The 26,898-nt window shown below is 54.2% G+C and overlaps 4 protein-coding genes across 6 annotated transcripts; 2 read left to right on the forward strand and 2 right to left on the reverse strand.

Moving 5' to 3' along the window:
* The first annotated feature begins 5,898 nt into the window (after positions 1-5,898).
* OBP2A (odorant binding protein 2A) lies at positions 5,899-8,889 on the forward strand. Its single transcript, XM_063082573.1, has 6 exons — positions 5,899-5,988; positions 6,514-6,647; positions 6,886-6,956; positions 7,367-7,477; positions 8,160-8,261; positions 8,804-8,889. The coding sequence occupies exons 1-6, from the start codon at positions 5,899-5,901 to the stop codon at positions 8,887-8,889; spliced, it is 594 nt and encodes a 197-aa protein (XP_062938643.1).
* A 724-nt stretch (positions 8,890-9,613) lies between these two features.
* LOC134366071 (ral guanine nucleotide dissociation stimulator-like) lies at positions 9,614-14,396 on the reverse strand. Of its 3 annotated transcripts, none has more exons than XM_063082490.1 (7): positions 14,212-14,396; positions 13,855-13,935; positions 13,476-13,534; positions 12,940-13,026; positions 10,947-11,140; positions 10,268-10,315; positions 9,614-9,860 (listed from the first exon to the last, which is right to left on the reverse strand). In XM_063082490.1, the coding sequence occupies exons 2-7, from the start codon at positions 13,862-13,864 to the stop codon at positions 9,665-9,667; spliced, it is 594 nt and encodes a 197-aa protein (XP_062938560.1). In that variant the 5' UTR covers positions 13,865-13,935; positions 14,212-14,396; the 3' UTR covers positions 9,614-9,664. The 3 variants fall into 3 exon arrangements, with proteins under 3 accessions (XP_062938560.1, XP_062938559.1, XP_062938561.1); XM_063082489.1 differs by having other exon boundaries at positions 13,476-13,537; XM_063082491.1 differs by lacking the exons at positions 12,940-13,026; positions 13,476-13,534; positions 13,855-13,935; positions 14,212-14,396 and adding an exon at positions 11,617-11,757.
* Positions 14,397-15,241: 845 nt separating this feature from the next.
* Positions 15,242-19,628, reverse strand: MRPS2 (mitochondrial ribosomal protein S2). Its single transcript, XM_063082452.1, has 4 exons — positions 19,194-19,628; positions 18,845-18,970; positions 17,978-18,107; positions 15,242-16,391 (listed from the first exon to the last, which is right to left on the reverse strand). The coding sequence occupies exons 1-4, from the start codon at positions 19,234-19,236 to the stop codon at positions 15,797-15,799; spliced, it is 894 nt and encodes a 297-aa protein (XP_062938522.1). The 5' UTR covers positions 19,237-19,628; the 3' UTR covers positions 15,242-15,796.
* Positions 19,629-19,786: 158 nt separating this feature from the next.
* Positions 19,787-23,406, forward strand: PIERCE1 (piercer of microtubule wall 1). Its single transcript, XM_063082453.1, has 3 exons — positions 19,787-20,013; positions 21,033-21,111; positions 23,088-23,406. The coding sequence occupies exons 1-3, from the start codon at positions 19,889-19,891 to the stop codon at positions 23,274-23,276; spliced, it is 393 nt and encodes a 130-aa protein (XP_062938523.1). The 5' UTR covers positions 19,787-19,888; the 3' UTR covers positions 23,277-23,406.
* Positions 23,407-26,898: the final 3,492 nt, after the last annotated feature.

The raw sequence follows: 26,898 nt of genomic DNA on the forward strand, positions 1-26,898 counted from the left end.
CTGTGTGGGAGGACGGAGGGATGTCAGGTCAGCCAACAACAGTGCCACCGGCAGCCCCGACGGGCCCGACGTCCTGCACTAGCATCGTCCCGCTGTGCATGTTGCCTGAGCACTGCTGTGCACCAGTCTCGCTCACGGGTCTGTGACATGCCCGGGAAAGTTGCCAAACAAGCGTACGATGCATGCACAAGGCAGAGACCAACAGCAAAGGACGCTGTGGGGCCAGGATAAATGGAAAGGAATGGGATGGGGAGAAAACATGGAAATGATGTGAATTATCTCCAAATTAGATTTTTTCTTTTTTGAAAAAAGATGACTGGTAAGAGGATCTTAACCCTTGACTTGGTGAGCCAACTGGCCATCCCTATATAGGTATCCGAACCCGTGGCCTTGGCGTTATCAGCACCACACTCTCCCACGTGAGCCAACTGGCCATCCCTATATAGGGATCCGAACCCGTGGCCTTGGTGTTATCAGCACCACACTCTCCCAAGTGAGCCATGGGCGGCCCTTGGAGCCTCTTGGTCTATTGTCCAGGTGTATGAACTTCATGTGTGTGTGTTTTTCTTGTTGTTTTTCAGAGCTGCTGCACTCTGGTCAGTTTCCTCAATACCATTTCATTACTAGATATAGGCCGGAGACTCTGAATTCATTCTTAACACCTCAATTTTTTCTTTCAATTTTTTTTTATGTTTTCATTGATTTTTATCATTACTGCCTTCCAGTATACTAAGTCTTTCTTCTACTATGTCAAGTCTAAATTTATCCTGTCTTTTGTGTTTTTATTTACTACAGTATTCCTCTTCGAGATTCATAATTATTCTATTTTATATCTTCTTTTTAAATGTCCTGGCCAGTTCTAATTTTATAATTTCTTATTCTTTTTAATCTTTGGAATCTTCATCACACTGCTGCGATTGAAAAGTATTTGGCAGACGATTTGTTACTGGGATAAATTCCTATACCAGTTGTTCATTTTCAGTCTGTCTTCATGTGATATTTCTTTGGGTAACTTGGAACGTTGGCTTGCTAGCTCATGTTAAGGTGAGGGTATGGTGTCTTCACATTTTCATCCTTCTCTGTCACCATGGTTTTATCATCTCTGTCTAGCAGTTTTTTATAGCCCCACCTCTCATTGCAGGTCCCAGCTTCTGTTCTGCTGGCATGTACAGGGTGTCACACATGAAGCCACCCTATCAGAAGACAGCTGTCTCATCTTCAGCTCTGGGGGTTGCATCTGTGCCCCTTGTCTTCCTAGGCCCATGGCTCTCCACTAAGTTATAAAAACCTATAACACTGAGGATGCATCTGGAGGGTTTCTGAGCCTTCTTTCTGGAGTCAGAGAAACCCCAGTTGTCCCTCCCCAGGAGCTTGATCCTGGACCTCCTCTTCCTGCCTCTGGACCTGGAATCAGTGGCCATGGCTACAGTCAACTTGGCAGGGTGGGATTTTCTTCCAATCCTGATTTTATGCATGTAAGTTTGTATGTGTGCATGTGTGTGCATGTATATACGTGTATACACACATGCACACACACACATGTCTGTCTTGATTTTCTCTCTCTCTGCCTTGGACTGAATGTCCCCCAAAACTTAATCCCTACTGGAACTGTTGAGGGTGGGAAATCCTATTATGGTTATTGAAATGTGGGGCCTCGAAGAGGTGACTGGGTGTTAGGACTGTACCCTCATGAATGTATCGATCCATTCTTGGAATAATAAGAGTGGTTCTGGTGGCTTTAAAAGGTGAGTGAATAAGGAGGTTACTTTTTCTCTCTGCTTGGCCATTCTACAATGTGAGTCCCCTGTGTCACTGTTGCCACCAGCGAGGCGTTCACCTGATGTGTTCCCTGGGCTTTGGACTTCCTGGCCTGTGAACATGTACGAAATACATTTCATTTTCTTGTAAATTACCCAGTTCTTAGTATTTTGTTATAAGCAGTAGAAATGAAATAATACTAATAGAAATACATGACTAAAAACAATTGTCTCCCACAAAGTCTGCAGCAACAGTCCCTGTTTTTATTCCAGATGTTGGCAATTTGTGCCTTCTTTCTATTTTTGTTTGTCAGCCTTCCTAGAAATGTCTCAATTTTGTTAATGTTTTCTAAAACCCAGACCTTTGTTTCATTATCTTTCTGTTTCAATTTCATTGATTTCTGTTCCTGTTATTATTCTTTTCATATGCTAGGTTCTTGATTTTGAGCTTAGATGATTGATTTTAGATGTTTCTTCTTTACTAATGTATGCATTTATTCTATAAATGTTCCTCTCAGTACTGATTTAGCTGTGTCACCCAAATTTTAATATGTTGTGTATTTTCATTCTAATTCAGTTCAGTGTGTTTTTAAATCTGCCTTGAAACTTCCTTTTTGACCCATGGATTGTTTAGAACTGTGTTCTTTAGTGTCTAAGCATCTGGAGAAAGATTTCCCATTGTCTCTCTGGTATTGATTTCTAGTTCAATTCATTGTGGTCAGAAACACACTCCACATGATTTAAATTTTTTACATTTGTTGAGGTTCAGTTTATGATCCAGGATATACTCTATCTTGGTTTATGTTTTGTGGGTACTTGAAAAGAACATGTGCAGTGCTGTTCTTGCTTAAAGCATTCCATAAATGTCAATTAGAATATGTCAGTTGATGATGTCATTGAACAGTTTGAGGTGCCTGGTGGATTTTTGTCTAGTTGTTTTATCAATTGCTGAGAGAGGGGTGATGAAGTCTGCAACAGTAAGTGTGGACTTGTCTATTTCTTCTTTTAGTTCTATGAGTTTTGCTTCACATATTATGCAGCTCTGTTGTTTGGTGCATACACATTTAAGATTGCTGTCTTGTTTGTGGAATGGCCCATTTATTATTATATAATATCCCTCTCTGGCTCTGTTAACTCTTTTTTGTCTTGAAGTATACTTTTTCTAACTTTAAAAAGATTTCTGCTTCCTTTCAGTTAATATTTGCATATTATAATTTTTTCCATTCTTTTACTTTCAACTTGCCTCTATTGTTATATTTGAAGTAAGTTTCTCATAGACAGCATACAGATGTATCATCATTTACAATCCATTCAGCTAGTCACTGTCTTCTAATAGGTATATTTAGACCATTTACGTTTGATATAATGGTTAATATGTTAGGTCTGGTATTACTTATCTAGGGCTGTGGTAACATCGTACCACAAATGGGTGGCTAAAAGCATAGAAATACATTCTCTCACACTTCTGGCAGCCAGAAGTCTGAGATCAAGTGAGATTTGGAAGGTAGGAAATCCAATAAAATGTATGTTAGTGAGAAAGTTATTATCATGGGCAACTGTATCTCAGTTCTGACAAATGGGGGGAACTATATTGGATTTTCCTGCCATGAAGGAAGAGCCCAGGTCATTTATCCAGTCAATAGCTATCTGTATTGACTGGGTAGGTTGATTCATCTGCACATCTGGCTTTTGCCAGTGCATGGCAGGGGAAACACATAAAAGAGGATGCAGGCACTTGAGGTGGGAAGCAGTGAATCTGTCACTGTGTCAGGAACTGTCTGTGACAGCTGCAGGTGGGTTGAGAGGGTTGGTGATCAACAGCTTCAACCACAGTCCACCCCTTGCACTGCACTGACCTGCTCATGCTCCAAACTGAGTCCATTCAAAAGGGTGGCCAGCACAGACTCTAAAATAATTAAAACAGATGGTTTGTAACACAAGCTACAGTCCCCACTGTCCAGTTGGAATTGCAGCCTTCACTGTTATTCATTGTAATCCAGCTACCTCATGCCTTCTAAATACACCGCAATCTCAGCCAGCATGCCTTCTGGCTGGGTATTTGTTTGGTTGGTCCTTCAAAACCTTCTATACCCAAATGTTGAGTAGGGCCAGGTACTCTCCCCTGCAGTGAGGCACCTAGGAATTAGCAGCACTGAAAAGCTGTGACCACCTTGATATTCAAGGGCAAGGGTAGTGAGCAATGTCACCAGAAGTGGTCAGAGCTCGTGCTGTGGAGTGGGGACAGCCCAACAGGGACTACCATCAGAAAGGAACACAGCCATTCAGAGAGGTGCCTCAGGCCACAAAGCAATGGGGCAAGAAATCTCTCCCCTACCAGTGTTGACCCCAACCTCCTGCCCTACTATCTCCTGACAGCATCTACCCTGTGTTGACCCTGACCTCCTACCCTACCATCTATTGAGGTGTCTGCCCCAGTTTAGCACAACCAGAATCTAAAAAGAACACAGCTGGAGACTCCTTAGAGGTCAGCAATGGGTGGGTAAGATGGGTGGGCCATGGGAGGCACCTGGACATGATCATTCACACTGAGCACAGGATCTATGGTTGGCAGCACTGTTCCCTGAGTCATCTGCCCGTGTTGTTCCACTGTCTTTTGCAAGGGGTGAATTCCATGTGCCAACATTGTAAAGTGCTTAGGGCAGTGATTCATAAAAAACAAGTTAAATACCATATGACTGGGGTCTAGTCAAACAGAACAGGGAAAAGAAAATATTCCCGGTGACATGAAGGCTCCAGCCTGATCACTCATCTCTGGTACTCAAAGAGCACAGGCCCTGCCCTGAGCCACCCAGGGAGGGTAGCCTTTCTGTCCAGCAGTACCTCCCACACAGGGTCAAGCACTCGATCATGCCAGCACCTTCAGGACAGCCCCCGGTCTTCATGAGAGAGTGCTTAATATGGTTATTTAGTGAGTCCCTGGGGCACCCAATCTTGGGAGAGAGAGGCACAATGACACCATTGTAGAGCCCCAGCACCTGCCTACAGTGCCTGGGTCAACCCTGGGTCTCAGAGCAGATGACGTAGGCCCGGGAACTGCAGGGTCAGGTGGTGGAGGGCAATGTGCTTGCTCAGGAGGTGGCCAGGGCTGCAGCCAACAGAGCTGGTTGCCCAGAGGAGCTCAGCTGTGAACTGAACACACGCCAGCACGTGGCCTGTGTGCCTCATGTGCCCATTTACCCAGAGGTAGGAGACACGAGACCTGCGTTGGGGGAACTGGGGCCATCAAACCTGATGAGGGAGATGAAAGCCCTGGGGAGGTAGAGGCTCTCATTCTAGAGGAATTAAAATTATGGAGATACACAGGTGTGTATTCGTGGCCGGTGATGTGCCACCTGCTCCCTGAATGTCAACCCCGGTGGGATGGTGGGGAGGAAGCCAGCATTGACGGAGCCTGGTTCAAGTCAGGGAAGCTGGGGCTCCCTGCATTGTAATCACAGGTCTTCACGATGATCTCCAGTAATGGAAGGCATAAGTCCCCTTGTGGGAGAAGAATCCTCTGAGGCTGGCAGAGATTAAGTAATTTGCTTTATTTCTTTAGGGGGCAAATATAAAATGACCACCGACAAGTGGCCGGACCTCTCCCTGCAGGCACGAGAATTGTGTGAACGACGGGAATGAAGCCTCTAGTTTCGAGAACTCAAATTCCAGCTGCAGAGATGGGCCGTGAGCACGTGTAGGAATGAACGGACAAGGCGACCCTGGAGTGACAAGTGCTCTAGAGAGCCTACCCCAGGTGTGGATCATGGCATCGAGTGGCAGGAGGCCCCCCTCTGCAGCTTGAAGTGCCCCACGGTGCCCCCGCACACCTACTCCAATGAGTCCCCTGTGGACGGCTCACCTGTGAGTGCACACCTGAGGTGGTGCCAACACCAGACGACATTATGCATCTTTTATTCTCTGGGTGACACTTAATTGTTACTCATCAGATCCCAATGACACCGACATTCCACCTTCCTGGATGCAGAGTTGGCCACCACTGATGGGGGCGGGGCGTGGTCTGTGCCAAGTGCTCACGGCCGCCAGCCAAGGGGCTATAAGGGGCGTCGTGTGAGGAGCTGGCCCAGCCTAGTCCAGACACCTCAGGTGACCAGCCGGTGGCCGTGACCACAGAGCCCTGGAGATGGAGACACTGTTCCTGACCGTTGTGCTGGGTCTGGTCGCTGCCCTGCAGGCCCAGGACCCCCTGTCCTTCACCTCGGAGGAGCAGGATGTGAGGCTGGGCTCGCAGGTGGGTGTAGGAGAAAGGCCGTGGGGCCCTGTTTTAGGAGACATCATTTAAGGTCGGGGTTCCGATCCTGCATTCATGGCCTGGAGCGGTCAGAGGACGGGGGGTTCTGTTATTCTGCCAGCAGACACAGCCCCTCTGGTGGCACAGGGCTGGAGCAGGGCAGCGGGTTTGGCTCAGGGGTCCTACTGCACTGACACCCAGAACCCGAAGGCCTTGCAGGGCAGGGCCCTCTGGAGTGAGGGCGCACCCGGTACCGGGCCCAGTCCCAGCAGAAAGTGGTTCCGTGGGGTGGCAGACACCTTCTGCCTCCATTGGGGGCCTGGGGTCACGAGTTCTGGGCTCGCTCTCACTGAGCACAGAGGTGCGGATGTGCGGGAACCCCGCCTGCCTTTGGGGGCTGCAGCCAGGGCCCCGGGTGTGTGGTTACGGCCGCAGCCCATGTGCAGGGGGACACAGAGGAGAGTCTGGGCTGTGCCTGAGGAGGACGCACGCCTCGGCCTGTTCCAGCTCACAGGGACCTGGTACGTGAAGGCCATAGTGACTGACAGGGACCTGCCGGAGGGGAAGAGGCCCAGCAAGGTGTCCCCTGTGACAGTGACAGCCCTGGAAGGTGGGGACTTGGAGACCACATTCACCATCATGTGAGTGTCACCCCCCACCAGCCCCTCAGGCCCTCTTATCTCCCCCTCCCCCATCTAAGTTTTGGGTGTTGGTGTAAAAGGCCCCCCTGACTTTGTGCGGAGTCGTTCCCAGGTGGCATCCTAGAGCTCACGCGGGGGGACATTATTGGGCTCACGGGGTCAGGGCCGATGTGCCAGGTGAGCTGAGGCCGGCTCAGGTGTGTCTCAGAGTCGCTGCCACATGACTCCTGTTTTCCAGGAAGGAGGGTCAGTGCCACCAGAAGAAAGTACTGATGCAGAAAACCGAGGAGCCGGGCAAATACAGCACCTGTGAGTCCCGGGTGGCTGTCCCCAGCCCACCTGCAGACAGGGTATCTCCTGCACAGTCTTTCTGCCTGAGGGTCCCTGCCTCATCCACCTCCCAGGTGGGGATGACCTCATCCTCCCAGGGTCTTGTGGCCCTGACCTGAGACACCAGAGGTGACGGCTTGAGGATCAGGGAAGCTCAGTTGGACGACCAAGCTCTGGCCTCTGGTGACTCTGTGGCCTGGGTTGGGTTCCTGGGAGGGGACTCCTCCCCCAGTGTCGGGGTCCATGGCTGAGGGTAATGGCAAGGCCGGGGCTCAGGCTGGCTGGCTGCCTGGTGACCGCCAAAATATTCCAGAGTGCCCCTTAATGAGGTATCCGGTGCTTTCTCCAAAAGGAAGACCCTAAAGGTCTGTTTTCTCTGTCATCCTCAGATGGGGGCAAGAAGCTCATGTATCTACAGGAGCTGCCAGTCAAGGACCACGACATCTGGTACTGCGAATGCCACCACCACGGGAAAGTGCGCCGCATCAGAAAGCTCATGGGTGAGGGGCCCTGGAGACCCGTGGCTCCCACCCCCATGTCTCTGTTTCCAGAAGCCAGTGGAACCAGCATCAGCCACGTGCTTGGGGGTCATAGAAAGCCCCCTGCCCTGGCCTTCCTGTGCTTGGTTCCCTGTGCTGCCCGGCGGCCAACCCGAGCACTCCGAGTGGGAACCAGGCGGACTGGGCGAGGCTTGTCCGGGACAGGGCCAGACATGACCCTCGGTGACCTGACCACTCACGAGGGGGTTCACAGCTGCCGAGCGCTGCTTCCTGGGGTCTTGGGTGTCAGGGGGAGCGTCCTGACAGAGGCCTCCGTGGGGTAGGGACCCTTCAGTGGGGGAGGGCAGCCAGTGCCTTTGGGACATGGGGTCGTTCCAGATCAGGGGCATGATCCAGCAGGGCAGCTTCCAGAGCCTCTTGGGTCCCCCGAGTTTGCTCAGTGGTTTGGGGTGTCCCCACTGCTCTCCTTCCTGGGGCCCTGTCAGCCGGGCATCAGCCATCTTCTCTGTCCCCTGTCCCCATCCCTGAGCTCTGCATCCACTCTGTGGCCTCCCCACCTGCCCTCAGCCACCCCACGGCGAAGCCCCCGATGCAGGGTGGTGGCCGTCTCCTCACGGCATCGGCTCCCTGCAGAGCTGTGCAGCTGTCCCCCACTCGGGTCACCTGCCCAACTCACCCACAGGTAGGAGTCCCGACATGAACCCAGAGGCCCTGGAAGAGTTTAAGAAATTCATACGGCACAAGGGACTCCTGGAGGACAACATTTTCATACCCACGCAGATGGGTGAGAGGACGGCTCTGACCACATTCCCCGTGTGTCCCCCTCTCCCCTCTGTGGAGGAAATGGTGTCACAGTGACGTGTCACAGGGGTGCCAAGGCTCTGTCTTGGGACTTGGTTGTCGAGGGTCTGAGCTGTGGGCAGTGATGGGGTCTGGGCTGGTGACCAGGGCGTCCTCTCACCTATGGATTTTCTTGGTTTCTACAGAAAGCTGCATTCCCCAGGGAGATTAGGGTAAGTTACGCTTTGGGGGGATGTTGGAAAAGCCCAGAGTGCTGAGTTCATGGAGTTCGAAGGTCCATCTGCTCTGTCCCCATCCCATCCCACCCAGGCGGGAGAGACCCCGTCTAAGCCAGACAAAGGCTGTCACCTCAGGGGTCTGACCTGAGTGTGAGTCCTTGGACACGTGGAGATTCCTTTCCTTTACGTGCGTCCCACACCTGGCTGGCCAGGGAGGTCCTCTGGGATCTTGCACAGCCCAGGCCTCGTGGCGGGCTCTCTCCCATGTCAGCTCAGCACATGGTCTCCACTGGGTCCAATCCCCCAGCCCGCACACCCACCGAGGATGCCCAGCAGCCTGCCCGCTCGATGGAGGGGCTGGGGTTGCTCTCGAGCCTCCTGGCCCAGCAGTGACCGCATGTGGCTCCCGTGGCAGCCCCTGCCCCTGCCCAGTGCTCCCGACATGGCCCCGCTGACCTCTGCTCCTCTTCCCATCACAGCAGCCACCGTGGCTGCACCTCCGGAGCCCGCCCTGCTGCCGGACACAGAGCCCCACCCCCGCCTGGACAGGCCTCTGCCACAGCAGCAGCCCCGCCCCCACCTGACTCCAAATAAAGAGCTTCAGCAGCAGCCCTGGGCTCGGCCTGTCTGTGAAGGGGACCTTGGTGTTGGCTCCCTGGAGGCCTGTTGAGACTCAGAGGGGAGATGGAGCCACAGGGGAACTTAGGGAGATGTGGGAGCCATCAGGGGCCAGACCCCATGTGGCATGGCGTCCGACAGGCCTGTAGGGAAGCGGGTTGTCCTGGAGGCCCATCAGGGCAGCTCAGTGTCAGGGTCCACCAGCTCCCGCTGCCGCAGCCCGGGCAACATTCCCGGATTCCTCCATGGGCTCCACATGCACCTGCTCCCCGTAAACCAGGGGCTTCTCTCACTTCCTCCAGGGAGACCTGGTGAGGGTCCTCTCCCGAGGACCCCCTTGCTCTGCTTGGGGGCCCCGTTCTGCAGTAGATGGGGTGGTGGTTGCACAGCACCGTGAATGCACGTAACTGTCCCTGAACTGTACAATTTTACATGATTGAAAAGTTAAATTTTATTAAAAACCAAGTTCCTAATACAAATACAAACAACAATGGGCAACAGGAAAGGATGGTGGAAGGCCACCAGCGTGGGGACCAGGGCGGGTGCGGGGTCAGCGCGGCTCTGCCTGGCTGGACTCCGGGTCCTCCAGCCGGGTCAGGAGGAGGTGGACGCGGAGCGCCAGGGCCGAGCGGGGCATGTTCAGCAGCACGTAGGCCATCACCTGGTTTAGGCTGCTGAGGTCCGAGGGCTGGCAGAGATCCTCTGGGAAGAGGTCCAGCCAGCAGCCCAGGAAGGAGCAGACGGCGCTGCGGTGGGGCGGGCACAGAGTCAGAGGCCACCCCGGCCCACGTGCCGCTGGACCCGGAGGGCTGAGAGCGAGGCCCAGGTGTGAGCCGGCCGCTCCCCACACCTCCTGTCCACGGCCCCCGATACAGGACGGGGGTGGGCAAGCCTGGCTGGGACGGGACTGTGGGGATGGATTGTCACGGGCCAGCTCTGAGCCCCCAGCCTCCCCTCTGCTCCCCAGGGTGCCCAGGACCTGCCCCAGCTCTCTGCCTCCTTTCCTCCTGGGGGGAAGCCCCAGACCTCAGCCTTCTAGCGGGAACCGCCAGATATGTGGGGCCGGGGTACTGCCCAGCCCTCCCCAGCCACAGCCCCCAAATGACCCCATGTGGAGACAGGATCCCTCCCTCTTGTCCCAAAGCCCACTCACTTCTTCAGCTGTTCGTCCTCCTCACGGTCAGGGCAGAAGAATCCGTACCTAGAGGAGGTCAGGAGGGCGTCACGTCTAATGTCCTGTGTCCACTGCCTGCCAGGAGCGCTAGTGGGACTGGGTGACGCCTTGACTGGAACAGAAGTCCCGGAGGGCAGGGACTGTCTGCTCCCTTCACTGAATTATGCTAAGCGCCTGGAAAGTGCCTGCATACAGTAAGCACTTCATGTATGTTCGCTGAATGAATGGGCTGTAACCAGCTCCTTCCCAGGTCTCTGAGTGGGCCTGGGGTCCCTCCGCCAGCCCCAGGGGTCCCTGCTCTGGCTACACCCAGGACAGACAGGGACCCCCAGGTGGAACCTGGAACCTCCTCTACAAATGGGAAACCGCTTTGCCCGATGTCATATGTGACTGACGCTGGAGGCAGAGAGCTTCTCCACTGTGACGGAAAATCAGGAGCAAGAAGCAGCAGCACCCGGGGCAGCACATCCCACAGGGCCGGGCGTGGGGGCTCTTTCCACGGCTCACCCCACTGTCCTTACAACGGCCCTAGGAGGGGGTCCTCTGAGCACCCCTGTCCTCACATGAACAAACTGAGTCTCAGAGAGGTGAAGTGGCATTCCCAGGTCCACAGCAGTGGGTGGCCGAGTCCCCACTGTGCTGCGGGGGGGACGCTCACCTCTTGAACAGCAGGTCCAGCACCTGCCGGGTGGTGGCGAACCTCCTGTAGGTGCAGAGGAAGGCGGGGACGAAGAAGGGGTCCCCACTCTGCAGGGAAGGCACCAGATGATTCACCAACTTCTCCAGGGTGCCTGCTGTGACGGTCCCCACCCTGCAGGTGTCATCCATGGCCTGGGCTGACTCATTTTCATCCTGGGTGGGGACAAGAAAGAGCAGCTCACACAAAATCAGTAGCAAAACGCAGAGTCCCTGTCACCAGAACGGCAAGTGAGGACAGGGACAGCACAGGGTGTGTTCCTGGATGTTCCCACAGGTGTGTGAGAAGTGACCTTGCACCTGGCCAGGCTGGGGCCGGATGTGGTGGTGGAGGGAGGAAGGGAGGAGGCCCGGACCCCTGGGATCGGGAATGTGGAGTGAGTCACCCCTGTCACCAGCCAGAGGCTGGCGGTGGCCTGGCCTGGGCTGCCCTCGCCTGGCTGCCCCGTGTTACCTTTGGTATTTTTTTTTAAAGATGACTGTTAAGGGGATCTTAACCCTTGACTTGGTGTCAGCACCACACTCTCCCAAGTGAGCCAACTGACCAGCCCTATATGGGATCCGAACCCGGGGCCTTGGTGTTATCAGCACCGCACTCTCCCAAGTGAGCCACGGGTTGGCCCCCGTGTTACCTTTGGGTTCCTCCGGGCGAAAGGCCACCAGCGTGGGAGGTGAGGGCTGACCCAGCGCCTGAGGCGTTGGCACAGGCTCCCGCTCTTGGGTTTCCTGAGGCCTGAGCCTCGGCACATGGGGACACAACAGGAAAGCATGTGTCTCTCTCCAGTGACTCCGGCCAAGTGAGCTGGGTAGGGGGCTGTGTCTGGACTGTGGGTACCTGGCAACCAGGTTCCGAGTTCTGCTGGAGCTGACTGCGCCCCTCCCCCACCACGTGCTAACCGCACACAGTTGCACCAGCACAACCTGCCCTCGCCCCTGGCCAGGCCTGGGTGCGGCCAGTGCCCCAGCTTTGAGGAGACAGAGCTGGGCTCAGACCTGGCTTCTCCTTCCCAGCTGTGTGACCCTGGATGGGTCACTGTGCCCCTCAGGCCATCGCACGCTCCACATCTGCTCTGGGGACTGTTCCAGCACCTGCTTCCCAGGGATGTCATCAGGTGTAGAGACCTGTAAGTACCTGTATCACCTGTGACCCCAGGGGCTGGGGCCACACGTAGCTAATGCACGCACTCAGCGATGGGAGAACTACAAGCAGGTGGCACAAGGAACGACCTGGTTCCACAGTGTGATCCAGGGAGTCACTTCCCCTCGTGGCCTCATTTCCTAGTCTGCAGCACGGGAAGTTGAAATTAACCCAAACTCAGAAATCTTCCCCTGTGGCCCAAACCTTACAGTGCTTCTTGTGATATTTAGATGGGGTCCAAGCACCTCTTCTCTGCCTGTGTGGGGGCAGTGATCTCCACCTCCTGGTACCAAGTGGCTGTGTAATCCCCTCCCCTCAAAAGTGGACGGGACTCAGTGTCTGGCCTCTAAGGAAAAGAATCCGGCAAAACTGATGAGTTGTCGCTTCCAAGATTGAGTTAAGTGTGTGCCTTCTCTCCAGCTCCATCTCTCTCTCTCTCTCTCTCACTCGTTACTCACTGTAGGAAGGAAGGCCCAGTGGCAAGGAACCAACAGAGTCCTGGCAATGGACAGAAAAGAACTACAACCCTCGGCCCAAACTGCAGGAGCCAGTAACAGCTGACTGAGATCAGAGGCGGGTCCTGCCCAGCAGAGCCTCAGTGGAGTCCCCAGCTCCAGCCTGCTGACACACCCGGGGCAGAGGCACCCACTGACCATGACTGGATCCGTGTCCACACAGCCTGTGTGACAGTAATGTCTGCGGCTGTGAGCTGTTAGTTAGGGCCATGTTGTCACACTGCAATGGGTACCGAGTGCAGCCTCCAGCCCTGGGTCCTGCCTCCCCCTCATCCTGCCCCCCAGGGCCCAGTCTCACTCACATACACATAGTCCTTCATGGCAGTGTCCAGCATCACCAGGTCAGTGAGGAATGTCCCCAGGTAGGGAACAGTGCCCTGGATGACACCCTGTGGCATCGGGTCAAGTGAGATAAGCAAGGCCCGGGCCCCTCCCCTGAAGGCTTCTTTGCTACAAACCTCATCCCACCCCAGGCCTCCCATGTGGTGTAGCCTGGGGACCTTCAGCCACCTCCCCTAGTGCCCCTCTGGCCTCCAGGGATCCCAAACTCACTCCAGTCACCTCCCAGGCTGGCATCTGGCAAATCGCCAAGGTTATGTGTCCCCTGCCCTCCCTGCCTCCACATGTGCCCCAAGACTGGCTCTGCCAAGCCCTTGCTCTGGTGGCTGCAGCCAGTCCCCCCACCACACCTCCTGGTCAGGGCATGGCCCCGCTGGGGTGCAGAGGACCCCGTCTAACAGGGCACTTCAGACACTGTGGCAATAGGAGGGAGGGTTGGGGCCTCCTCTCCTGACTCCCAGGTCAGCGTCCTGCCCCTGCCGGGCCTGGGCACACTCACCGTCTCCTTAGCCGCTCTCTTGGGGTTCATCTCCAGGGTGGCAAACTTGGGGGTCCCTCCTGCTAGGGTCGAGGATAGCATCCTTGAGGCCACTCTCCCCTCAGCCCTTTACTCCTTCTTTTACCCAGAGTCCCCTGTGGCCCCATGCGGGCCCCTCCCTGGCTGTTCTCCCTGGTGTGGTCCCACCTCCTCTGTCCCCACCAGCCCGCTCCTTTCCTTATCACTTTCCTGAAGAGGCCCAGCTCTTTGGTGTCCACTTGCCTAGAGTCACCTCCTTGACTGGGGCCACCCCTGCCCTGCCCTGTTCCTAGCACCCCCCGAACTGGGAGCATAAGCAGCACCCAGCAAAAATTCCAGTCATCCCTCAGCAGTTCCTCACCAGCCTGCATCCAGTGTTGGTGACAGGGGGACCCTCAGGGACAGCGGATGGCAGGAGCCAGGCAAGTCATGGATGTGGTTCCTGTGGGGGTTGGCAGGGAGTGCGGTGGCTCAGGGGAGCCTGCTAGGTTTGCTGGCAACTTGCCACCCTGTCCTTGCAGGGATCCCTTGGTTTGTCTTAGCCCTCCCCGGGCTGCTCCCCTCCACCGGGCCCCTTAACCAAAGACCAGAAAACAGGCCATCCCCACCTCCATGGTGCCATTTCTGACCATCCCCTCACCTGCATGACACCTGACATCCTGCCCAGGTGCAATCAACCCCATGGCTGCCTAAGTGGCTTGGTAGGGAAGTTCCTCACCTGGACTGCTTAAGGGATGGCTTGGGCTGTCCCCGAGAGCGGCCCAGTCTAAGGCCCAGGAGCTGCCGTGGTGGGCACACATCAGCAAGCTCTTCACGGGTTCTCTGTTGTTCTCAGGTTTCAAGGGTCTTGGTTCTCCCCAGCTCCTGTCCCAAGTGCCCTGGGCCAGGAGGCTGAGCTCAGGGAGATCTCCTCTGCACCCAACAAGAGAAGTATTCTGTGGGGAAAGCCCTGGAGTAGCCTCTCCATTCACCTTCCTTACATTTGCACCTTCAGGTTCAGGTTCGGGGATTTACGCAATGCTGGTCAGTCAGTGAGCTCACACTGGAGCTCGATGCCCTGTACATTCTGAGGAGCTCCAGAAACCATGAGGACCTCCAACACACCCCCCTACCTCGCCCACCCCAGCCCTGGAAGGACAGGCTGTGCGGACACTGGGACTCCAGCCTCTCACCTTCCGTGTGCTGTTCCAGGGGCAGCACAGGTGCAACAGGCCTTGAGCCACAAGAAGGCCACCGTGTCCAGAGACCATACCCACTCCTACTGTCTGGATGCTCCCCAGACAGGCTCCTCAGGGTGGTTAGATGCATGGGCTACCTGCAGCATGTCCCGGGAGCATAGCTGTGTCCTTGCAGACGAGGGGATGTTGAGACCCGTCAGCAAGTGCCCTTCAGTCTCTCCTGCCACTCCGGGATGCAGGCTACAATGCTTCCCATCTGGGCTCCCTGTGAGCCCCAGCCCTGACAATGGTGCTCCCAACTGGCTGCCACCTCTGCTGACCCCATCAAAACACTGCATACACATTGCCTGTCCCCCTGTACCTGAGGGCAGAGACACTTTTTTTTAAAGATGACCAGTAAGGGGATTTTAACCCTTGACTTGGTGTCGTCAGCACCACGCTCTCCCAAGTGAGCAATGGGCCGGCCCCAGGGACACTTCGAGTGCTCCCCAGTACCCCGGGGGTGTCTGGGAAATGCTGCATCAATGACACAAGCCCATACACCTTGGAACCCAAAGCTCCAAGTCACAATTTGCCCAAATCAAACTTTTATTTCTGCTGGACTCATGCCATTTCGCCTAGCCTGTCCCAACCTGGCGGGGAGCCCTGAACTGCTTGTTCCACAACGCATAACAAAATTGCCCCTGAAACCAGGCAGCCTGGAAAGCAGTCCTACTGGAAGATATTTTGGTTAAGTAAAATTGAGTTGGTACATGATCCTTCCTAAGAAAGGTCTAGCATTAAGGTAGAAACAAAGACTTCTCAGATCCCAGCTTCCCAGTGGGTTGGCCGCAGCAGCAATCGACACACCAGGCTTCCAGGCCTTGCTGCAGCTGAGTGGGCTGTTCTGGACAAGCCCTTTGCCCTCTGTGTTCTGTTCCCCACAGAAAAAATGCAGAAGACAGTCTTGGTCTGCTTGGCCCTGGGTTGAAAGGGAAACCTTGGGTGGCCATGTACTGTCACTAGTAATAAGGACCAAGTACCTGGAAGGCCCATGAATGCTGCTGTTGGGACCTAGAGCTGGGGACAGCGATTCCCAACTCAAACAGGCGTGACTGTTGTATGACTTGGGAAGAGGGCTTTATGTCACAGGGAAAGGCTCATGCCTACCCTGGAGGAAGGGTTGGCTGATTCCTGGCCCTGGGTCCCCTTCTGGCCATGCAGTCGGTACAGGGCCTCAACCTGCCTCCGCTTCTCCTTGGCCCGGTTGATAGTTGTCTGGAAGAGCCTACAGAAGAGGTGGACGGCCGGGGGCGAGTCATCGTTGCCGGGGATGGGGTACGTGATGAGGCAGGGGTTGCAGTTGGTGTCCACAACACCCACGGTGGGGATGTTCATCTTGGCTGCGTCCCTCACGGCCACGTGGGGCTCAAAAACATTGTTGAGCGTGTGCAGGAAGATGATGACGTCCGGCAGGCGGACCGTGGGGCCAAAGAGGAGTGGGGCGTTGGTCAGCAGGCCGCCCTTGAAGTAGCGGGTGTGGGCGTATTCGCCGCAGTCCCGGGCCATGTTCTCAATCAGGTGCGAGAACTGCCGGTTGCGGCTCACGAACAAGATGATGCCCTTGCGGTAGGCCACGTGGGCGGTGAAGTTCAAGGCCAGCTGGAGGTGCGAGGCTGTCTGCTCCAGGTCAATGATGTCCTGGTCCAGGCGGCTCCCAAAGATGTACGGCTCCATAAACCTATGGAGACCCCCAGGCAGGTACAACCAGGGCTTGGGGCCAACATCCACCAGCAAGCCTCGGCTACTCTGTGGGGGCGCTATGGATTGGGAGGCACAATTTGCAACCACTCCCCATGAGGACAGATGGCAGTGAGGATGCTGTCCATGAGTGATGGCCTGGGGGCATGGGGCTGCGTAGCAGGGCAGCCTCGGGCACGTGGTTCACCTGTGACCCACCATGTCTACCCGTGGGGATCCTACTAGAACAGCTCCATGTGAACATCTGCACATTTGGACACGGTGCCAGCAGGGCACTCTGCCCATGGCTGCTCATTTAGCACCCCACTTCTGTCTCTCCTTTTCTTCCGGGCTTTACGAACAAGGCTCCACTGCAGCAGGGCCAAAGGCCCAGCAGGGGTGTGGGTGCAGGTGTGTGATGGTGGGCAGGTGCCCGCATGCTCAGAGCATGGAGGGACCAGGACAGGAGCTGACCAAGCCTGGGAGGGGAGCCCTGAGGGCACAGAACCACTGCTGGCCTGGGCAGGGGACAGTAGATTAGTAGAGATTGCCCTGCCTCTCAGCACATGGCCAATGAGTTGCCTACGCTAGGGGTTCTCAGGTCCTCACCTCCTGTCCACTTCACTGGATTCAGTTACTTTCTCTGAACTGATTCTGCTCATTGAGGGACCAATGACCCCCATCTTGCCGAGTTCACAACCATTCCCTGCCCCTTACCCACTGCCCAGCAGCACCAGAAGAGGATGGTGTCCTCCCCTCTTCCTACCTTCCTCTTCCCTGACTTCAAACGCTGAGATGCCCGGGCCCCACCTTGGGATCTCTCTCCAGATGCTCTGGAAATGTCCCCCTCTCCATGTGGATGGCTCCCCCAGGTCCAGGCTGGTCCCTCCCAGTATTCATCTGACCTCTTCACTGGGTGGCCAAGAGTTGAAACCTTGTGGGACCCAAGCTCATGGTGTCCCCAGGTGTCCCCTTGGTTTCCATCATCTCAGTAAGCCACCACCTGCACTGCGCTTTGCCCAGAGGTCTAGGCGACATTGCTGAGCCCTCCAGCCTCACCCCCACCTCTAATCCCAACCCAAGACCCACTGGCTCTGCCCCCAACGACTTCGGTCCAACCTCCACATCTTCTGCTACTGGGAGTTGAGCCCAATGACCTTCCCCCTGGATATCTAGTCACCTCCCTCCCTGGTCCTGCCACTAATCTCCTCCACTCTACTCTCCAGGCAATGGTCAAAACCACCCAAAAAGCCACCTGACCGGTTACTACTCCTCCCCACAGCCGGGAGGCCCTGCACGGTCCAGGACAAGCCAGCCTCACCAGCCCCTCACCCATCACGGGCCCTGTCCTCTGCACACTTTTCCTCCGAATCCACAGGCCCTTCATCCCCAGCTCACCACATCTGCAGAATAAATGACTGCTCCTCTTTGGGGCTCGGTGTTTCCACCTGAAGGAGGCAGGTGCTGTGTTCACTTGAACAAAACTGACATAGGCCAGGACAAAAATGTCCTAGACCCAAGGGAGGAGAGTCCGAAGCCCTCCTGGGAACCACCACTGGGACACGCTTGGCCAGGGGCATCACCCACCTGTGCCGACAGCCAGCTTTATGTCCCAGGTGCACTCGGGCTTCAAAGAGGCTTTTCACGGAAAACAGTTCCTTGATGTTGAAGAAGTCAGAGTGCTTGAGTGGCTCGTTGAGAATCTTGTCACTGAAGTCTACGGCAGGGAGGAGGACAGGATGCTGTGGTCTCCCACCCCCCATGCCTCACGGACAGCAGAGAGTGGTGCCTGCCCACCCCTGCCCCCAAGTGTCTCCTGTGAGTGGAGGTGACACCGCTGGGGGAGAGAAGCCCATCAGCTGAAGATGCCCCAAGCCCCAGGAAAGATCTGGGAACCAGGGGGCCTTTTCAGAAGACTGAGGGCTGGAGCCAGGTTCTGATCACGACTTTGTGCCTGAGTAAGCCTGATCAAACCCACCCCGTGGTCCCCTTAATTGGAAAGCAGAGGAGAAAAGGAGAGGGGCCCAGCTGGCTTCTGAGGCCTTCCTGATAGCTCTCAGCCACCAAGTCTGGTGCTCACAGGTCCCTTGGGCCCAGGCGGCGAGCTCAGGGCTCTGTGCCTAGGGGTCTGGTGACACTCCTTAGGGGACGAAACCCAGTGTTAACCACCATAGGGCCACTCTCCAGGGACGATTGACCTGCAGCCGGCGACAGCTCAGGAGTGGGTGGAGCCAGGTTGGGACACCTGTCGAGGGACTAGAAGGAGCTGCTGGGGGCTGGGACAAATGGCCCAGGAGGGCTGAGTCAGGCACCCCTCCTCCCTCCGGTGGCCCAAGCCCCACATCCAACCAAGGCTCACATCCAACCGAGGGGCACCCAGGCCTCCTGGCGTCTGGTGAGGCCTGGCCCTTCCCATCCCACGCCCCCGTGGGTGGCCGGGAAACCCCGTGTTACCGCTGCTGTCCCCGGGCTCGCTGACCGCAGGGTCCGGGCCGCTTCCAAGCGTCCTGCGGCTCGGCCGAGCCAGCCCTGGGGTCACCTTCTGGAGGACGCCCGACCAGCGCGGCCTGGGCCAGACACCTGGGGAGAAAGCAGACTCCTGGCGCCGCGCCCCTCCTCGCTGGGCCCGCGGCGGCGCGTCCCGGCACCACGCGGCGCCCCAGGCCCGGCTTCCAGCGCGCGGGGGCGGCCTGGGACGCGGCCGGACCCGGGGGCCGGGGTGGGGGTGGGGATAGGGGGAACGGTCCCTGGGTCCCCGCCACCTTCCCGCCCCCTCTCCAGGGTTCCGGCGGGCGGCGCTCACCCGCGCAGAGAAGCCGTGGCAGAGCCGCCAGGTAAGGCGCCATGGCGGAGACGCGGCGCGGAGACGCAGGGCGGGGCGGGTCGCCTCCTCCCACCCCCCGGCCAAGCCGGGCGGCCGCTCCTTCCGCCGCCGCCCATGCGGGCCGCACCGCCGCCTGCAGGCCCGGAGGACCCGCCGGATCCGGGAGCGGGTGGGGGTCGCGTCCCTCCGCCGCGCGAGCTCTCGCTCTCCAGAACCGTTGTCAGATCTGAGCAGCTTTCGGCTTAAGGGGATTCCATAAAGTCAGCAAAATCCCAGGTGCAAATACAGACTCGGGTGTCGCGGGCATGAGGTGACCGGGGTCAAGCGCCCGTGGCGTACACAGTCAGCGCCCATCGTTGCTCGCCGAGCGTTGCCGACGGACCAGGGGCTCGTTTGCCCGCACCCGCTGCCCGCCGCATCTTTGCAGAGCAGCGGGATGGGCCTGATGACCGCAGTCACAGCCCCGGCGCTCGTCGCTGCACAACCTTGGCAGGGGCTCCTTCTTGGGTTCACCCCGAAGGTTCTAGACCCGTCCGCGGAGGGGCCCCGGCCGCCCAGCGCGGTGCCTTTAAGGACCCGGTCTTCCGAGTCAGGTGACCGGGCCGTCGCCTAGCAACAGGACGCGGCGACGTTCTGCGCCCGCGAGCTGGAGCCGGGTTCCCGCCCGGGGCGAGATGTCCCAGGAAACCCCCCAGGAGTGCGCGGAGCCCGCGCAGCCCGAGAAAACCAGTGACCACTACCGCGTGAGCGAGGGCCTGCCGCGCAGGTTCAACCACCCGGGCTGGTTTCGGGGCTACAGGTGAGGAGGGTGGGTGCTGTCGCCGGGTGTCCCCGCCCGCCCTGGCGCCTGGTGCTCAGGTGGCCCTGAGTGTCAGACCCCTCCCCCAAGGGCCGGCCCGCACAAGTCCGGGGAGCAAGTGGTCAGCCGGGCGGCTTGTGTTGTCATTATCATCGATGAGCCGCGAAAAGTGCCCCCAACTCTCTGCGACATGGGATGACCCCAGTGGAACCCAGAAAACTCGCTTCTGGTCCCAGTGCCGCCGTCTTTTGACGGGGGGTGTCTCCTCTGTATCCTGAAACTCCTCCTCAGGATGGGAACACAGACACGCTGCGTCTTCCTGCTGTTGAGTCAGCGAGCTGTGAGCTGGCCCGGGGGACTGTAGACTCCGGGAAATGAAAAGAAACGCTTAATTACTGCCAGGCAGGGGTGAGCAGCTCCCTGCACTCCCGCACCTCGTCCCTTCAGCAGTCCTATAGGGTAGGGTCTTTTAGTGTCCAGTTCTCCAGCAGGGACCACTGGGGATGTGGAAATGGTCGTGAACCCACAGCCCACTCAGCAGGATTCTCCTAGTAATGGCTAGTGGCGGTATTACTGACCACAACAACACTTCCTTCTTGATCTGCCCCTGGTAGAAGCAAGGCCTCAGCAAGGGTGGCGGCCCAGAAGCTCAGGGACCCACTGGTGGCAGGGTCTGGAGGCCCCCAACAAGTTGACTCACCACCCAGCTAATGACATCGTGTGCCAAGGCCTTGCCAGGGCTAGGGGTCAGCATCTGCTGCTGGGTGCTTTTTAGGGACTCCACCTGCCTTGGAAAGAGCAGGGCAGTGGCGAGCAGAGGAGTCTGGACCTGCCAGGACAGTCAGCCCTGCACACACCAGGTGCCCACGTTCACCGCCCTGGCCAGCTCACTCTTTCCTTGGGACGTTGCCAATGAAGCTCCGTCAGCTGGAGCTCCATCAAGTACCATACTACTTCAAGGCTGTGGCTTGGGCAGAATTAGAATGAATGGGATGTAGATTGTGTTTCTCATCTTCCAGGGCCAAGGAACCTGTCTCGGTGTACAGGACCAGTAACCAGGCATATGGGAGCAGAGCCCCCACCGTGCATGAGATGCCTGTGAGTGGCTGGCAAGGTGGGGCGTGGGTGGCAAGGCGGGGTGTGGGGGTCTGTCTCTGAGAAGAGGCTAAAAACCTGGAGTTCTCTGAAGGGCATCACACCAGAGGGAGCTGGAGGGGGAGGGGCCCAAAGTTCCAGTCACAGAGGGGAGGGAGGCCCCTTAAACCTTTTGGGAACACAGCAGGGAGAAAGAAATGAATGGATGAATTATGTGTAAAATGTTGTATAGAATGAGAAAAGTGCACATAGACTTGCTTACAACACTGCCCTCGTCCCCATACACAGAGCCGTGCATATAGCGTTCGTACATACACAGAGCTGTGTGATGTTACCGTGTACACACAGCCGTACGCACAGCGTTCACACATACACACAACTATACAGTGTTCACGTAAACACAGCCATACGTGCTATGTTCACACATGCACACAGCCGTATGTACACACAGCATACATACAACATTCACACAGCCATGCACACATACACAACCGTATACACAACATTCACACACACACACAGCTATACACATAGCGTTCACACATATACACAACCATCCTTTGCAACCTAAGGCAGTCAGTATTGAGGACTACTTTCTTTCTGAATTATACTTTATTTTATGAGATACTAACTTGTGGCCTTAAAAGGCAGTACCAGCTGAAAGCTCAGATTTCAGGAGGGCAGGGCATGTGGGGGGGGGGGGCACAGGATCTATGTGCTTTTGGGGAAGCCAACCCCTTTTTGAGATTGACCTCCCACTCCAGGCCTCCTAGAACTCGCAGAGTGTGTGTGTGTGTGTGTGTGTGTGTGTGTGTGTGTGTGTGTGTGTGTGTGTGTGTGTGTGTGTGTGTGTGTGTGTGTGTGTGTGTGTGTGGTTTTTTCCAAAACACTCATTATTTATAAAGATCTGGTAATTGCTTACTTAGGTGTGTTGTGTGGGTGATAGAGCTCTTGTGGGAAGGAGATTATTTATCTAAAAATTTTCTAGAGCATTTGAGAGTCACGCTCTCAGAATCAAAAGATCCTGAGTTTTCCTGGGGATCAGGTATTTCCATGAAAAGACTAGCAGATTCACTCACATGGGTCCAGATGTTTCAGCTTTATAAAAGGCCACGAACAAAATGTTCCTGTTGTAAACAGTAGGGGTTTTCTGTTCACTAGTATTACCAGGCAATGGAATGTGAGGTGTGAGGGTATTAATGAGGCAAGTGTCGAAGGAGGTTTTCCCTGCTTCTTACCACCTGCTCGGTCTGGAGCCTGTTTTTCAGTTTCTTGACCAAATGTGGGTGCCGGACTCAGCGAGCAGCTGTTGGTATTTATCTTCCATGTGGGGACAGGAAATAAAATGCATAGGAGGAAATTATTCTCTATGATACTGTAGTGGTAGATACATGTAATTGCATGTTTATCAAAACCCATGGAATGAACTCTGGCTGGAGCTCAGTGCTTCTTAACCTCAGCAGGGCAGCCCCTCCCCAGACTACTCTGGTGGGGTCTGGGCATCAGGATTTTCTTAAAGCTCTGCAAATGATCCTAATCACAGTTAGGCTGAAACCCACTGATATAAATATTATTTCTATTCCACAGAAGAGAAAGCTGAAGTTCAGAGAGGTCTAGTAATGTGCTCAGAGTAGCACAGTTAGGAAAAGCGGACCTGGGGTTGCTCCAGGCCTGATCTCCACGTGAGTGCTCATAGCCACACCCTGTGTGGAAATGCCACACCCAAGTGGCTCTGTAATTTATCCTCTATCCATGTAGTAGTGAGATGAGGCGCTGCTAATAATTACTCCCAGACATCAAACATAAATTGGGATGGTCTGGGGCAAACTAGGCCATCTTGCCCACCCTGGCTTATCTGCTTCCTAGAAATAAAGATGGCATTTTCTTACAAATTCTTACTTTTCTTCCCAAACTACCTAACTGATTGCTCAAAAATATTGTCATGTATCATTAACCCAAATGTTCCTTTTCTCTTCCAGAAAGTATTTTTTCCAAATTCAAATAAATTTTCTAGACAACTTGCAGCCAATGGAATGCTCCGGAATAATACTTTCAACATCTCTATGGAGAAGAGCGTGGTGACGGGCCCTGACAACTACATCACCTCCTACGACCGGCTCAACTTCCACCCCAGTTATAATGTCAACAGGCCTTCCATCTGTGATTGAGGCGGGGCCAGAAAACCCCTCTCAAGGAATCGTCTGACTTCAGTGGCCTTCTGGAAAACTGTCATCCGTGATCCTTGAAATTCACCCGATTATAAAGGTAGACTTCACCTCTTTCTCTGAAACTATTTTTCCTCCCTAGAATAGAAAAATATGCAAATGGGGCTGTAATGTCCTGCTTTCTGTATTTTACATCTAAGAAGTACATGGAAAAGATAGTAAATGGCTTGACTTTCTATAAAAAACGTTGTCATGTCCTGAATTCCTGACTCATTTGACATTTGTAATGAAGGAGCAGGGCTGTGGGCGCCCTGGGACCCAAATCCTGACCCGAAGGCTGGGAATGCGAGAGTAACTCCACCAGAGGCTTTATTTGCGAGCCACTGTTATACACAAGAGCAGAAGCAGATCTGTCATCCTAATGCACCCTGGCTGAAATCCCTGCACAAACACTGCGAGGCCCCCAGGGGAGCCCGGGATGCCTGCGGGGTGCGGTGAGGGGAAGAGCAGACCCCTCCTCAGCTTTGCTAGACAAGCCTAGAGCAGGCAGGAGGGAGCCATTACCGTCTGCTGCCCACCCGAGGGACAGACCCCCAAACACCTCTGATAGAACATACACATCCATCTTGCCCAAAGTTACAAATAAGGGGCAGGGGGCAAATGAGAGGAAACAAGATTGGCAAATGCTGTTTACTGTTGAAGGGGGTAATGTGTACATGGGGATTCTCTATGTTTATTTTCAAATTTCAGTAAAAAGTTTTAAAAAAGCAAATGGAATAACTTGTGTTTTTCTAAGGTGAGGATATTAACTACATTAAGTGGATTTTTAATCTCTCTGTAGTCCTAAATCAATGTTTACTATGAATTACAGGGTCCTCTATCAGAAAAAATGTTCTTTCAGTGCCAGGGTATATATTTCAGACATATTTTTTCCTTTCTTTATGAGAGCAAGATGTGCTCATTGTAGGAATTTTGTAAAGTATCGAAACTTGGTAGAACAACTCATTCTTACATGCCATTGATAATACCTTGCTACAGAGATTTTATCCACAGGGATTTTACTCATTTATGAGTTACAGAAGAAATTAAACATTGTGACTGGCTATCCCCTCATTATAAACTTTTTATTATTAATACACAAAAAGTAAATATTTTGGCAACATCCTTAATGTCCAGTTTGGAATGGAAATAGTTTCCAGAGAAAATCAATGTATTTGATAAAAAAGATACAAAGCTAAGCCTGAAAACAGATTCTGTGTAATGTCTTTCTCCTGAGCTGGAAAACCAGCAGGTTCCAGGCATCAAGCTGAAAATAGGTTTTTTACGGTATTTCCTTAAAAATACCAAAATGTCAATAACCCATCTGTGTTTCCAAACAGTCTGGAAAGAATGAATTCCTTGATTTTGAAAAGCAGGTTAGCAACTCCAGGGTAGGATAAAGCCATCAGGCCAGATATCTGCCCCCACCCCCGCCCCAGGGCTGTGAGCACCCTCGCTACTGTAATGAGACAGAGACAGCTTCGTCCAAGCCAAGGGCACATCTGAAGAACCACGAAATCCCCAGTTCTAGGCTGAGGGAGCTTGGCCCCCAGCCTGGGAGTAGCGATGGACAGACAAAAGGTATCCGCATGGGTGCCGAGCTCGCCTGTGGGCCTCATGGGGTTGATTCTGCATCGTGGTTGGGCGCTGAGATTGCTTTAATCGGTCACGTCCAATAAAGTGCTATTTCTGCAACAGCCACTAAAGAGTTAATGCAAACTTAGACTCCATACTTTATTTAGACTTATTCTAACTAGAACATGTGTCTGTGAAGATGACCGCTGACACAGCGTGCACGCCCATCTTTCTCCAGCCCAGGCTCCCGATGTCCACGTCCTGGCATCTGCCCACTGCTCGGCCCTCATTACCTGATCCGATCCTCACACCCGGGGCAAGTCTTACTACTGTACCTCTGTTTTCAGATGGGAGAATGAGGATTCACAGGAAGTGCTGCGGGCAGTCCCCAGGTTTGAGCCCGCCTTGGGGATGTCCTGGGAGGTGCAAGGCCATCAGCCTCTGACCCTGCAGACCAGCCCTAACTTCTCCGTATTTGCACGAGTCGTACAGGAACTCCAGTGATTATGAAGCTCAAGACCTTTATCTTTGTAGCCTATGTCCAAACTGAAATCTTTATGTATTGAGGAAGAAAAAAAAAGTTTAGATCCACTCATCTAACTGAATGCTGGAAGAGCGTGTTTTCTGTTTGGGGTTATAGCATACAAAATGGGTGGTTGAAAGTGAAAGGAAAATGACATCCAATCATTCCTCTGACCTTGGTTCTTTCTAAATCTTAAATCCAGTCAGAACAATTACAGAAAAGGTGATCAGAACATTTAGGGGGACAAATCAGTTTTCAGAGACATTGGAAAAAACAAAGGGCACAGTCATTTATTAAAACCTCTCTTCACGAGTAGGGTGTCTGCTTTATTTGTCCTTTTTATTCCACTTGGAAATTAAAAGTTGAAAAATAAAGTTTCATTTGACTTTACTAATCACTTAATGAAGCTGCTAGGTTGGTTTAAAACCAGTAACTTCTCACCCTATATTTTCATTTACATTTCTGTATTTTTCTTCAGTAATCTTTTATCTTTTAATTAGAGTCAATTAGAATAAATGGTTTTAAATACATAGTAAAATATGTTGACATTGAAAAAAAATCTCTAATACTCAGTACACAAAATACCAGAAAACTCAAAGATTTTGCAAATAATGTCATATGTTCACCCCTCCCCGACAGCCGTGCCTGAGCGTGAACCCGGCTGTGACGTGCAGATACCGACTGTGGGTTTTGTGCTGTTTTCCCCTCTAAACAGGCCCTCTCGTTACTTTTGAAGGAGAGGGGATAAAGGGGGCCATCTCTTTTACATTTTCATATCAGCAGATCATATCCTAATGTTTAAAGTTATTGCCCGATTTTCCAATGCACATTTACCTTAAGTTGGGCAAGCCCATGGTCTGACCAAATGCTGAGCAACAGATAAAACAGAGGGGACGCTTCCCTACAGGAAGACTGTCTCCCCTACATGGGGACGTGGGCAAAGAATAGCAGACATTAGTCACCAGGGCTTACTCCTTCTCACCCCTGTTCCTATTCCACGAGGACTTCAGAGACACTGACTCCAGGACAACCTCCCCTAGAGGACTGGACACCTCTTAAAATTAGCCTCTCCCATTCTCTGCATTAAATGAAACGAACCCCTGGCTACACCCCCTGGGAAGCGAGAGGTGCTCTTCGGTGTGACTTGCCTCTAGCTCTTAACAATTATAGACTTGTAAAGAGCTTGATTTAGTAACACCCCATCCACCTGAGTTCCTTTCTACGGGTGGGCACACATTCATTCATTCATGCAGCAGCTCCAGGGACACTGTGCTATGGCGCCATCGTCACACCTGATCTGCAAACACACAGTGGTCATCATTCCTGACAGCTCCCTCTGCCCCACTGCAGGCCCCTGCAGGCCCCCTACCATACAGGGAAGGCTGTGGGCAGGTGCAGGGGTGCCACTGACCTCGGTCTCTAAAACAAACAGGACAGTGTGGGGTGCCAAGGCTTTCACGCCACACAGCACTCGGGGGACTCTGGGGA

Source organism: Cynocephalus volans, chromosome 17 (assembly GCF_027409185.1).
Source record: "Cynocephalus volans isolate mCynVol1 chromosome 17, mCynVol1.pri, whole genome shotgun sequence".
NCBI classification, from domain to species: domain Eukaryota; kingdom Metazoa; phylum Chordata; class Mammalia; order Dermoptera; family Cynocephalidae; genus Cynocephalus; species Cynocephalus volans.

What these genes read in the sequence shown, in the direction of transcription:
- OBP2A (XM_063082573.1), top strand. Translation starts at nt 5,899, where the DNA reads ATGGAGACACTGTTCCTGACCGTTGTGCTGGGTCTGGTCGCTGCCCTG. An exon ending in TCACCTCGGAGGAGCAGGAT is followed by an intron (nt 5,989 to 6,513) that starts GTGAGGCTGGGC and finishes GGCCTGTTCCAG; the next exon opens with CTCACAGGGACCTGGTACGT. An exon ending in CCGCATCAGAAAGCTCATGG is followed by an intron (nt 7,478 to 8,159) that starts GTGAGGGGCCCT and finishes ACTCACCCACAG; the next exon opens with GTAGGAGTCCCGACATGAAC.
- MRPS2 (XM_063082452.1), bottom strand. Translation starts at nt 19,236, where the DNA reads ATGGCGCCTTACCTGGCGGCTCTGCCACGGCTTCTCTGCGCGG. An exon ending in GCCACGGCTTCTCTGCGCGG is followed by an intron (nt 18,971 to 19,193) that starts GTGAGCGCCGCC and finishes CTTTCTCCCCAG; the next exon opens with GTGTCTGGCCCAGGCCGCGC. An exon ending in AAAGCTGGCTGTCGGCACAG is followed by an intron (nt 16,392 to 17,977) that starts GTGGGTGATGCC and finishes GGGTCTCCATAG; the next exon opens with GTTTATGGAGCCGTACATCT.
- PIERCE1 (XM_063082453.1), top strand. Translation starts at nt 19,889, where the DNA reads ATGTCCCAGGAAACCCCCCAGGAGTGCGCGGAGCCCGCGCAGCCCGAG. An exon ending in GGCTGGTTTCGGGGCTACAG is followed by an intron (nt 20,014 to 21,032) that starts GTGAGGAGGGTG and finishes CTCATCTTCCAG; the next exon opens with GGCCAAGGAACCTGTCTCGG. An exon ending in CCACCGTGCATGAGATGCCT is followed by an intron (nt 21,112 to 23,087) that starts GTGAGTGGCTGG and finishes TTTCTCTTCCAG; the next exon opens with AAAGTATTTTTTCCAAATTC.
- LOC134366071 (XM_063082489.1), bottom strand. An exon ending in AGAGAGCGGCTAAGGAGACG is followed by an intron (nt 13,027 to 13,475) that starts GTGAGTGTGCCC and finishes CCGATGCCACAG; the next exon opens with GGTGTCATCCAGGGCACTGT. An exon ending in CTGGACCTGCTGTTCAAGAG is followed by an intron (nt 10,316 to 10,946) that starts GTGAGCGTCCCC and finishes GACCTCCTCTAG; the next exon opens with GTACGGATTCTTCTGCCCTG.